Source organism: Vanessa tameamea, chromosome 2 (assembly GCF_037043105.1).
Source record: "Vanessa tameamea isolate UH-Manoa-2023 chromosome 2, ilVanTame1 primary haplotype, whole genome shotgun sequence".
In the NCBI taxonomy this organism is placed as follows: domain Eukaryota; kingdom Metazoa; phylum Arthropoda; class Insecta; order Lepidoptera; family Nymphalidae; genus Vanessa; species Vanessa tameamea.
The window spans coordinates 15,219,524-15,230,313 of NC_087310.1; the positions used below are offsets into that span (position 1 = coordinate 15,219,524).

Consider the following 10,790-nt stretch of genomic DNA (forward strand, 5'->3'; position numbering starts at 1 on the left):
GGTTAGGTTAGGTTAGGTTAGGTTAGGTTAGGTTAGGTTAGGTTAGGTTAGGTTAGGTTAGGTTAGGTTAGGTTAGGTTAGGTTAGGTTAGGTTAGGTTAGGTTAGGTTAGGTTAGGTTAGGTTAGGTTAGGTTAGGTTAGGTTAGGTTAGGTTAGGTTAGGTTAGGTTAGGTTAGGTTAGGTTAGGTTAGGTTAGGTTAGGTTAGGTTAGGTTAGGTTAGGTTAGGTTAGGTTAGGTTAGGTTAGGTTAGGTTAGGTTAGGTTAGGTTAGGTTAGGTTAGGTTAGGTTAGGTTAGGTTAGGTTAGGTTAGGTTAGGTTAGGTTAGGTTAGGTTAGGTTAGGTTAGGTTAGGTTAGGTTAGGTTAGGTTAGGTTAGGTTAGGTTAGGTTAGGTTAGGTTAGGTTAGGTTAGGTTAGGTTAGGTTAGGTTAGGTTAGGTTAGGTTAGGTTAGGTTAGGTTAGGTTAGGTTAGGTTAGGTTAGGTTAGGTTAGGTTAGGTTAGGTTAGGTTAGGTTAGGTTAGGTTAGGTTAGGTTAGGTTAGGTTAGGTTAGGTTAGGTTAGGTTAGGTTAGGTTAGGTTAGGTTAGGTTAGGTTAGGTTAGGTTAGGTTAGGTTAGGTTAGGTTAGGTTAGGTTAGGTTAGGTTAGGTTAGGTTAGGTTAGGTTAGGTTAGGTTAGGTTAGGTTAGGTTAGGTTAGGTTAGGTTAGGTTAGGTTAGGTTAGGTTAGGTTAGGTTAGGTTAGGTTAGGTTAGGTTAGGTTAGGTTAGGTTAGGTTAGGTTAGGTTAGGTTAGGTTAGGTTAGGTTAGGTTAGGTTAGGTTAGGTTAGGTTAGGTTAGGTTAGGTTAGGTTAGGTTAGGTTAGGTTAGGTTAGGTTAGGTTAGGTTAGGTTAGGTTAGGTTAGGTTAGGTTAGGTTAGGTTAGGTTAGGTTAGGTTAGGTTAGGTTAGGTTAGGTTAGGTTAGGTTAGGTTAGGTTAGGTTGGGGTACATGTCAGTCACCTCCTCGTGGTGTACCCTGGGCAACGGGGCCGGCTTGAGCTTGCTCGTCGGCCGCGGCTAAGACTGGCGGGAGGGATGCTGCGGGGCCGCTCCTGGTACGTCCCTGATCGGCGTCAGGGCAGACCATGTGAGTGGCCTCGTTGGCTAGGAGGGAGTAGGAGGGCTCGCTACTCGAGCCTCCCAGGTGTTTTACACCGGCGGTCAGCGGCGGAGCCTACCATCTTATCCGCCGCAGGGCGTCAGCTTTGTTGACGCCCAGCCTCCAGTGGCGGACTCGGGGGAGTTCGCCACATTCCCACGTGGAGGATGAGGGGGAAGGCGCGCACTAGGCGCGCTTTCCATGAATATTCAGCCGCTGGTGGGGTCGCGGTTGCATGCCCTTGGCGATCCCGTTGCCCCACCACTCGGCGGCATGGTGGAAACCCGAGGATGGTTTTAGTCGTGCCCTGGCACGGGGCATTAGGCCCCGGTTGAGTCCCACATACCCGTCCCGGTCCCCCGACCGGGCGGCATGCGTAAATGCATTTCCTCCTCGTTAAACAAAAAAAAAAAAAAAGGTTAGGTTAGGTTAGGTTAGGTTAGGTTAGGTTAGGTTAGGTTAGGTTAGGTTAGGTTAGGTTAGGTTAGGTTAGGTTAGGTTGGGGTACATGTCAGTCGCCTCCTCGTGGCGTACCCTGGGCAACGGTGTCGACGACTTTTTCGTCGGCAACGGCTAAGACTGACGCGGAGGTTATGCCACGGACCGCTCCTGGTACTTCTCTGATTAGCAGAGTGGACTGTGCGAGCGGCTTCGTGGCAAAGGGGGGTTAGTGTTGTAACGTCTTGTTTCGTTTTATTTTGATTTTGATACTTTTCGTTACGTGTTTTGGTGTAAATACATTTTAATTTGTATATATTAGGGAGTAAGTTTGTTGTGGTGTACATAAATTTTATTTTAAATTTGTATATTGTGTAAATAGCATTGATCGTGCTGGGTCTTCGAGGTCTTTTGGCCTTCGGAGACCGAAGGAGTAGCGCGTAATCCTGCACAGTGAGGTGTCGTGGACATGTCTCGCGGCTTCGTGCAGGACCGCGGGTCTTGCCTTAACCGGCCGGACTGCGAGGAAGAAAACCTCTATAAAAATTACCCCGAATCCCAAGTGGCGACGCAGCGCGAGGGGATGCATGGCTGATGGGAGGTTCAGTCGTGACTGCGATCCTCGTCAGGGTACCGGCCGACACCCTCGACGAGTTACGCTAGGCTTATCCAGGTGCAGGGGGCACCACCTGGACGGACCTTCACTTCCCCCATACTCGTGGGATTTTATATGGAAGCTCAAAAAACAAAAACTCACAACGGACAACGAAGTGCTAAACGATTGGAAACTGACGATATGGCGGTGGAGGTGGGCGCCCCGATGGCGCGCGCTGAAACCGATGACCCTGGCTTGAACGAAGGACTGGCTGCCCGGCCTGTGCGACTCTCCGAGTCGGACTCGTCGGCCTGCAGCATGATGACGGTGGAGTCGGGAGACATACCACCTAAGGAGGCGACGCAGAAGAAGAGGAAGGGTGAGAAGCGGACCCACGCTGGGGAAAGCTGCTCTGGCTCCGAGAGTGACGCGAGCGGGCAGCTGAGTGAAAACTCAGAATCCTCAGCGAGGTGGCTGAAACCCGCCACTAAGAGGGGGCGTGGCCGACCGCCCACCCACGGAAGATACGTGGGCATAGGGAAGTCGCAGGCGGAGCTCCGCGAAGCGAAATCGAAGACGAAAACGGATCGCTTCCAAACGGAGGACGCGTTGGCCGCTTACAACGAAGCGGCCAAATTGGCGTTGGAAGAGAGAGCGGCCCGCTCTAGGAACCGACAGGCAGAAACAAATACCGAGGATGCACCGAAGACGTCCGCCGCTTTGGACGCGACCGTCCAGCAGGCGCTCGACGTGGTGCTCCAGGTTGCCGACAAATCGGGCAACCTGAAGGGTACGTTCGTCAGGGCTCTGAAGACTGCCGCCGACACCATCAAAGGTGCGGTGGCGGAACTCAGGGCTCTGACCATGTCTGAGGAGGTGGCCCGCCTGGAAGCTGCCAACGCACAGCTTTCGGGCCAGTTGGCCGAACTACGAAGGGAGGTGACCGAGATGCGCAGGAAGCCACAAGAAGCCAATGAGGAAGGCCTTAAGCGCATAATGGAGGAGGCGCTGCGGTGCAGCCGGGAGCAGTTCAGCAACATGCTGAACGCCCGGATGGAGGGCATCGAGCGTCGCCTCCTTCCGGAGCCTCGGCTGCGGCCTCCGCTGGCCGCAGACCGCAAGGCGGCGCAGACCATCGCAACTGATAGGGTGACGATTCAACCCGAGTCGCCCGCCGTCAAAACCGTCGAAAAAGTTGGGAGCACCAAAGTGGCCCAACCAAAAACCAAAAAGACGAAACGCCCCAGTATGGCTGCCCAGGAGGCGGCAGCGGCTGCGGCTAAGAAACCCGCACCTCCGCCAGCGTCGCGGCCGGGTAGCTCCGGAACATCTTGGGCGGCTGTTGTTCGACAACAACCGAGCAAGCCGCCCAAGAAGCCAAAGGCGGCAACGGGATTGGCAACGGCGACCAGAAAAGGGAAGAAGGAGAAGCGTCCAGGAAGGAAACTCCGCTCTCCTCGCACCGCGGTGATCACCATCACCCTGAAGCCCGGTGCCGAGGAGAAAGGCTTGAAGTACGAAACTGTCCTGCAACAAGCGAAGAGCCGCATCAAGCTGAGCGAGGTCGGCTTGACTGCGGTGCGGTTCAGGACGGCGGCCACTGGAGCGCGGATGCTCGAAATCCCGCCGGGCACCGTCGACGCGGAGAAGTCGGCGGATGCCCTTGCGGCGAAGCTCCGCGACGTCCTGAGTCCGGACGAGGTCCAGATCCATCGACCGACGAAATGCGTCGAGGTCAGGGTCGTGGATCTGGACGACTCTGTGACGGCGGAGGAGGTGGTGGCAGCGGTGGCCACAGAAGGAGGATGCTCCGAGGGCGCTATTAGGCCGGGCGTGGTTGTCCGGAGCGCCAACGGCTTGTCCGGAGCGCCAACGGCTGCAGGTCGCTGTGGCTCAGCTGTCCAGTCGCGGCGGCCAAGAAAATCCTCGTAACCGGCAGAGTCAGAGTGGGGTGGATCTCGGCGCGGGTGCTTTTGCTCGAGCCGAGGCCGCTCCGCTGTTATAAATGTTTGGAGGGAGGCCACATGGGGGCCGTTTGTGATAGGGGCGTGGACCGCAGCCGTTTGTGCTTCCGCTGCGGCAAACCCGACCACAAGGCCCGCGAATGCACCGCCGCTGATGCGAACTGCATCCTGTGCTCAGCGGCCGGTAAGCCGGCGACGCACGCCTTGGGCAGTAAGGCGTGCCAGGGCAGCAAAGCTCGCCCTGTCAAAAGAACGGGAGGTGCGGTGACGAAAGGGCCCGTCACCGTGTCCCTAAGGACTGAGGAGCCTATGGAGACCGCACACTAATGGCCCTGCGTTGTCTCCAGGCCAACTTGAACCACTCCGCCAGAGCCCAGGACCTCCTAGTCCAGAGCATGGCGGAGTGGCAAATCGGAGTGGCAGTGGTGGCGGAGCCCTACGTCGTTCATTTACGGGACGACTGGGTATCCGACCACGAGGGAGTGATTTCCATCGTCGCTCCCGCTATCGCCGGCGCCCCTGCGATCGATTGGGTCGCCAAAGGCAGAGGGTGCGTGGCCGCCATCGTACAGAACAGCGCGTTCGTGGGAGTCTACGCCTCTCCCAACCGGAGTCTCGCCGAGTTCGAGCAACTTCTGGTTGAGGTCGGGGCTCTGGTCGGGCAGGTTTCACCGAGACCGGTGATAGTCGCGGGGGACTTCAATGCCAAATCCACGGCTTGGGGTTCCCCTGCGACCGATGCCCGAGGAGAGGTGCTAGAGGAGTGGGCCGTGTCACTGGGGCTCGCGACGATCAACAGCGGATCGGAGAGCACGTGCGTGCGGCAGCGGGGCGAGTCGATCGTGGACTTAACGTTCGCGTCCATCGCCCTAGCCCGCCGTGTTCGGGATTGGAGGGTGGAGACGGGGGTGGAGACTCTTTCGGATCATAGATATATCCGATTCGATGTCTCCGCGGTTCCCGTCATCCAGCCCGCTGTTGAGCGGTCAGAAGGTCCGCGGTGGAGTCTGGGCCGCCTCGACAGCCAGTTGGCGAAAGAGGCGGCCATCGTGGAGGCCTGGTGCGCCGGTTCCGACCCGGTCGTCCAGGTCGACCGAGAGGCTGACCGACTCGGTGCCGCCCTGTTCCGCATTTGCGATGTGGCGATGCCGAGGGTGCAGTCTCAGACTCCACGTCGTCGTGTATACTGGTGGCGCCCGGAACTGCGGACGCTGCGGAGAGCGTGCGTTGCGGCCCGCCGCCGATACGCCAGGTCGAGGAGGAGACGGATACGCGACCACAACCTGGAGGAGGCTCTTTACACCTCCTACAGGGAGGCTTGCGTATCACTCCGGACGGCGATCGCACAGGCGAAGGAAGCGGCGTGGGTGGAGTGGCTCGCCTCACTCGAGGCAGATCCGTGGGGGAGACCGTATCGGGTCGTGAGACAGAAGCTCCGACCCTGGACACCCCCACTCACCACGACCATCCAGCCGCAGCTTCTGGGACGAATCGCGGAGGAGCTTTTCCCGGAGAGAGAAGCGTTCGTCCCACCGGCGATGGAGCCCGAATACGTCGGGGAGGTGGCGGGTCATGCGTCCCCGGTTACCGAGGCGGAGTTGGGTGCGGCTGTCCTGAAGCTCCGTTCGAAAAGGACAGCCCCCGGGCCTGACGGGATACCGGGACGCGCGCTGGCGATCGCGCTGGAGGAGTTGGGCGATGGCACGTGCCGGCTGTTTTCCGCCTGCCTGGCTCAGGGTAGGTTTCCGAATCGGTGGAAAACGGGAAGGCTCGTACTCATCCGCAAGGAGGGACGAGCCCCCGATCAGCCGTCGGCCTACCGACCCATCGTGCTGCTCGACGAAGCGGGCAAGCTCTTTGAGCGTATCATCGCAGCCCGTCTAGTCGACAGCATGGAGCCGGGCCTGAGCGAGTCGCAGTTCGGCTTTCGCCGGGGCCGCTCTACTCTCGACGCAGTCGCCAGGCTGAGGGAGCTAGCAGAGGAGGAGGTCTCTCGGGGTGGGGTGTTGCTGGCAGTGTCGTTGGATATTTCCAACGCCTTCAACACTCTGCCCTGGGAAGTGGTACTCGAGAGCCTGAAGTACCACAACGTTCCAGGATATCTGCAGCGAACCATCGCCGACTACTTCTCCGGCAGGGCGGTTGCGTTCCCGACGACGGAGGGATTTAGCAGGAGGGACATGACGTGCGGTGTTCCACAGGGCTCGGTTTTGGGGCCGTTACTGTGGAACATCGGCTACGATTGGGTGCTTCGCGGGGCCACGTTGCGGGGGGTCAGCGTGACCTGCTACGCTGACGACACCCTCGTGTCGGCCCGCGGCAGCACCCATCGTGAGGCGGCGTATCTCGCCACGGCGGGAGTGGCGCATGCGGTCCACCGCATTCGTGCTCTGGGCCTTGAGGTGGCCTTGCACAAGTCCGAGGCCCTGATCTTCCACGGACCTCGGAACGCGCCACCTCAAGGGCTGACGATCACTGTCGGCGGAACTTCCATCACCATCGGGTCGACGATGAAGTACCTAGGACTCGTCCTCGATGGCAGGTGGAAGTTCGAGGAGCACTTCCGGCGCTTGGCCCCAAGACTGGTGGCTGCAGCCGGAGCGTTGGGCCGCATATTGCCCAACGTCGGGGGACCGGGTGGTTCCTGCAGGCGGTTGTACTCCGGCGTGGTGCGTTCGATGGCACTCTACGGTGCGCCGATATGGGCGGACGCTCTGAGCGCTCGCAACGTCGCCTCGCTGCGACGTCCGCAGCGGGCGATGGCGCTCAGGGCGGCTCGGGCGTACCGGACGGTGTCATACACCGCGGCCGGCTTGCTGTCCGGAAGCCCGCCATGGGACCTCGAGGCCGAGATCAACTCGAGTGTCTACTGGCGGGCCAAGGCTGCAAGGGCGGGAGGGACTCGACTCGTCCCGCGAGTAGTCCAGCAGTGGAGGGAGGAGGGAAGACGCCGCCTCATGGAGAAGTGGGAGGATCGGCTACGAGTTCCGGATGCCGGTGGGGAACTCGTGGCGGCGATCCGCCCGGTCTTGAGAGAGTGGGTCGAGCGTAAGCACGGCCCACTGACGTACCACCTGACGCAGCTCATATCCGGGCACGGCTGCTTCGCAAAATACCTGTGCGAAGTGGTCGGGAGAGAGCCGTCGGTGGTATGTTTACACTGCGACGACGGAGCCGTGGACACGGCCGAGCACACGCGCGCAGAGTGCCCAGCCTGGGCGGAGCCTCGCGCAGCCCTGTCCACGATAATCGGACCTGACATCTCGCTTCCGGCCCTTATTCGAAAGGTGGTCACGAGCGAAGAGGCGTGGGCGGCATTACGGGTCTTCAGCGAAGCCGTAATGTCCGCGAAGGAGGAGGCGGAGCGACGGCGGGAGGACGATCCCGATTCGCTTCCGCTGCGCCGACGGAGACCTGGTCGGCGGCGCCGTGACCATCTGGGCCGGACGCATTAACCCGGACGTGACACAGTGTGGACGGCGGCGGAACTTTACATCCGCTGCCGCCTAGCCTCCAGCGGCGGACTCGGGGGGAGTCCGTCGCGGTTCTGACGGAGGCGGAGACGGAAGGTGCGCCGTAACACCTGGCGCGCCTTTCGCGGCGAGTCGCCCCTTTACAGCGACGGCCGCTGGCAGGGCCGCGGTGGTGAGCCACGCGCGTTCCCGTAGCCCTGTCGCCTGCGGTGAGGCGGAAATTCTAGGAGGTTTTAGTGGGTAGGACGGGGCCTTCTGCCCCGGGAGTCCCACATATCCGACCCGGTCCCCCTTCGGCCGGGCGGAATGCGTAAATGCATTTCCTCCTAGTAAAACAAAAAAAAAAAAAAAAAAAGGTTAGGTTAGGTTAGGTTAGGTTAGGTTAGGTTAGGTTAGGTTAGGTTAGGTTAGGTTAGGTTAGGTTAGGTTAGGTTAGGTTAGGTTAGGTTAGGTTAGGTTAGGTTAGGTTAGGTTAGGTTAGGTTAGGTTAGGTTAGGTTAGGTTAGGTTAGGTTAGGTTAGGTTAGGTTAGGTTAGGTTAGGTTAGGTTAGGTTAGGTTAGGTTAGGTTAGGTTAGGTTAGGTTAGGTTAGGTTAGGTTAGGTTAGGTTAGGTTAGGTTAGGTTAGGTTAGGTTTTTTTTTTTTTTTTTTTAAAACTTTGCTCCCTCTATGTTATTTACTAAATTAAAGACAAACGGGGAAAATCCATCATGGACGCCTGGGAATGGAGGGCCCAGGCAGTGCCGGACTCTTACCGGCTAAAAACCCCGTTGTCAGCAAATCAATTTCTATGCTCGTTTTTTCCTCCCTTTACCCCTGATATTCTTTCAGGGTCTTTAATTACATTTTTCAATTTACAATTTTAATTTACTATATACAATTTAAAATAATAATTCAATTAAATTTCAATGTACTATACAATTTAAAAGCTTACATCTAATATAAAACATTTTATAAATACTTACAGCTAAACCAATAATATTATTTTCCTATTTATCTACATTTCTTATATTTACAATTTTGCATATTTTCTCACAGTAGCGCATAAAATCGGTACTGTGTTCTTTATTGTCAATCAAATCCGGTAGGTTACTCTTATCTAGTTTCACCCCCGTCTTTTGTTCTAAATTAAATCTGTCATTTTGATGAATAGGACACTCTAACAGGCAATGCAGCGTCGACTCCACCGCCTGTGGATCGCATAGACATGATGGACTCTCTCTGCACTTGAACCGGAACAAGTAATCGGAGAATCCACCATGTCCCGTGAGCATCTGCGTCAGGTAGCCCTGGGGTTTAATGTTCCGAATCATTTTGTACGCCTTTACCGCGTCCGGAAAGAACGCTCTCGTTACGGAAGCCGTCCCTCCCGACTGGTATCGCCGGTTCCATTCATCGAGAGTCTTCTCACGAATGTTCCTCTTGACGAATGAAACCGGAACCTGGTCGTAGTCCGGCTTTCTCCGGCTCGAGAGCGCTGCTTCCTTCGCCAGGCAGTCTGCGCGTTCATTACCGGGGAGACCCGCGTGGGCTTTGATCCAAAACAAGGATACTATCTTGCTTTGTACCAAAGCCCGATGTAAGTTGCGTCTGATCTCCACCGCTAACGGGTGAAGATTCCATTGGCCCGTTACAGTCTCCAGCGCTGCTCTGGAGTCACTGTACAGACCAAAGGAACTCCCACCGCTTTTGAGGATTTCGCCTGTGGCTCTGCAGATGGCCAGGAGTTCCGCCTGGTAGACTGTGCAGTACGCGGGTAGGCTGAGTTTGACCGCCTTGGTCTCGACCTCATTATTCCATAAGGATAATGCGGCCCCGACCCGGCCGTCAATCTTGCTCCCGTCGGTGAAGATTCGCACCTGCTGCACATTGTTTTGGTCTACCTGGTTCTGGTCTGAGAGACTTCGGATCTCCAGGTCCATCTGCATCGCCGGGTGAGGAGCGTCCGCAAATCCAGCCGCTCGTTCGGTCTCTCGATCGCCCAGCACTAAACGGGATGACCCTCTCCGTGCCTCGTAAAGGGCGGCTGCTTCCTTTACTCTTAGGTCAAGAGGCAGTATCCCGGCCAGTACTAGTGCCGCGTTCAGGGAGACTGTGCGGTAGGATTTACAGAGCTTCTGGGCGAAACCTCTCTGAACCGCGTTTAGATGTTTTTGCACCCCAAGTTTTCCCGCCGCAGGCGCCCACGCCGCTGCTGCGTATGTAATTATCGGTTCTACTGCTGCTTTGTATATAAGCCTAATTATTTCTGGGTGCAGACCCCAGCTCACTCTCGCGGCTTTCGACAATCTTTTATATATGTCTGTGCCTTTGACACATATATTCGCGACGTGTTTGTTAAAGGTAAGCTTTTTATCTATCGTGAGCCCCAGGATCTTTATCTCGTCGGACATTCCGATATCCACCCCGGCCATGCTCAAACGTGGGGTGTCATATTTTAATTTATTCGTCATTACCATGGCGCAGGTCTTTTGTGGTGCGAATTTTAATTTATTCGCAACACCCCATTCGTGAGCAAAGCTCAGGGCGGCTCCGGCCTGTCCCTCTATCTCTAAAGCGGTGTCTCCCGCAAAAACTAATACGACGTCATCCGCGAACGCCTGGCAGAAAAAATTTCTTTTCTCCATTTCCTGTAATAGTGGGTCTAACAAGAGATTCCACAGGATAGGGCCACCTATTGACCCTTGCACACATCCTTTGTTTGTGGCTCTTGCCGTTTCTTCCCCTGCGTACCTGAGTCTGACTTTCCTTTCGTCGAGATAACTATCTAGTAGCCTCGGTTAGGTTAGGTTAGGTTAGGTTAGGTTAGGTTAGGTTAGGTTAGGTTAGGTTAGGTTAGGTTAGGTTAGGTTAGGTTAGGTTAGGTTAGGTTAGGTTAGGTTAGGTTAGGTTAGGTTAGGTTAGGTTAGGTTAGGTTAGGTTAGGTTGGGGTACATGTCAGTCACCTCCTCGTGGTGTACCCTGGGCAACGGGGCCGGCTTGAGCTTGCTCGTCGGCCACGGCTAAGACTGGCGGGAGGGATGCCGCGGGGCCGCTCCTGGTACGTCCCTGATCGGCGTCAGGGCGGACCATGTGAGTGGCCTCGTTGGCTAGGAGGGAGTGGGAGGGCTCGCTACTCGAGCCTCCCAGGTGTTTTACACCGGCGGTCAGCGGCGGAGCCTACCATCTTATCCGCCGCAGGGCGT

At 56.5% G+C, this 10,790-nt stretch overlaps 2 protein-coding genes across 2 annotated transcripts; one reads left to right on the plus strand and one right to left on the minus strand.

The window, feature by feature from the left end:
• Nucleotides 1-1,729: 1,729 nt before the first annotated feature.
• Nucleotides 1,730-4,174, plus strand: LOC135193601 (enolase-phosphatase E1-like). Its single transcript, XM_064216721.1, has 5 exons — nt 1,730-1,802; nt 2,636-2,879; nt 2,973-3,636; nt 3,877-4,008; nt 4,052-4,174. Exons 1-5 carry the CDS (start codon nt 1,730-1,732, stop codon nt 4,172-4,174), a joined length of 1,236 nt encoding a protein of 411 aa, XP_064072791.1.
• A 408-nt stretch (nt 4,175-4,582) lies between these two features.
• LOC113403591 (uncharacterized) lies at nt 4,583-10,232 on the minus strand. Its single transcript, XM_064216741.1, has 2 exons — nt 8,622-10,232; nt 4,583-4,786 (listed from the first exon to the last, which is right to left on the minus strand). The coding sequence occupies exons 1-2, from the start codon at nt 10,230-10,232 to the stop codon at nt 4,583-4,585; spliced, it is 1,815 nt and encodes a 604-aa protein (XP_064072811.1).
• Nucleotides 10,233-10,790: the final 558 nt, after the last annotated feature.

Bases quoted from the DNA above. Each gene is read 5' to 3' on its own strand.
- LOC135193601 (XM_064216721.1), top strand. From the start codon at position 1,730: ATGCCACGGACCGCTCCTGGTACTTCTCTGATTAGCAGAGTGGACTGT. The intron at 1,803-2,635 runs GTTAGTGTTGTA...CAGAATCCTCAG, and splicing joins CGGCTTCGTGGCAAAGGGGG to CGAGGTGGCTGAAACCCGCC. The intron at 4,009-4,051 runs GTCCGGAGCGCC...CAACGGCTGCAG, and splicing joins CTATTAGGCCGGGCGTGGTT to GTCGCTGTGGCTCAGCTGTC.
- LOC113403591 (XM_064216741.1), bottom strand. From the start codon at position 10,232: ATGGAGAAAAGAAATTTTTTCTGCCAGGCGTTCGCGGATGACGTCGTA. The intron at 4,787-8,621 runs GTAAATATAAGA...CTGCCCGACCAG, and splicing joins GTGAGAAAATATGCAAAATT to AGCCCCGACCTCAACCAGAA.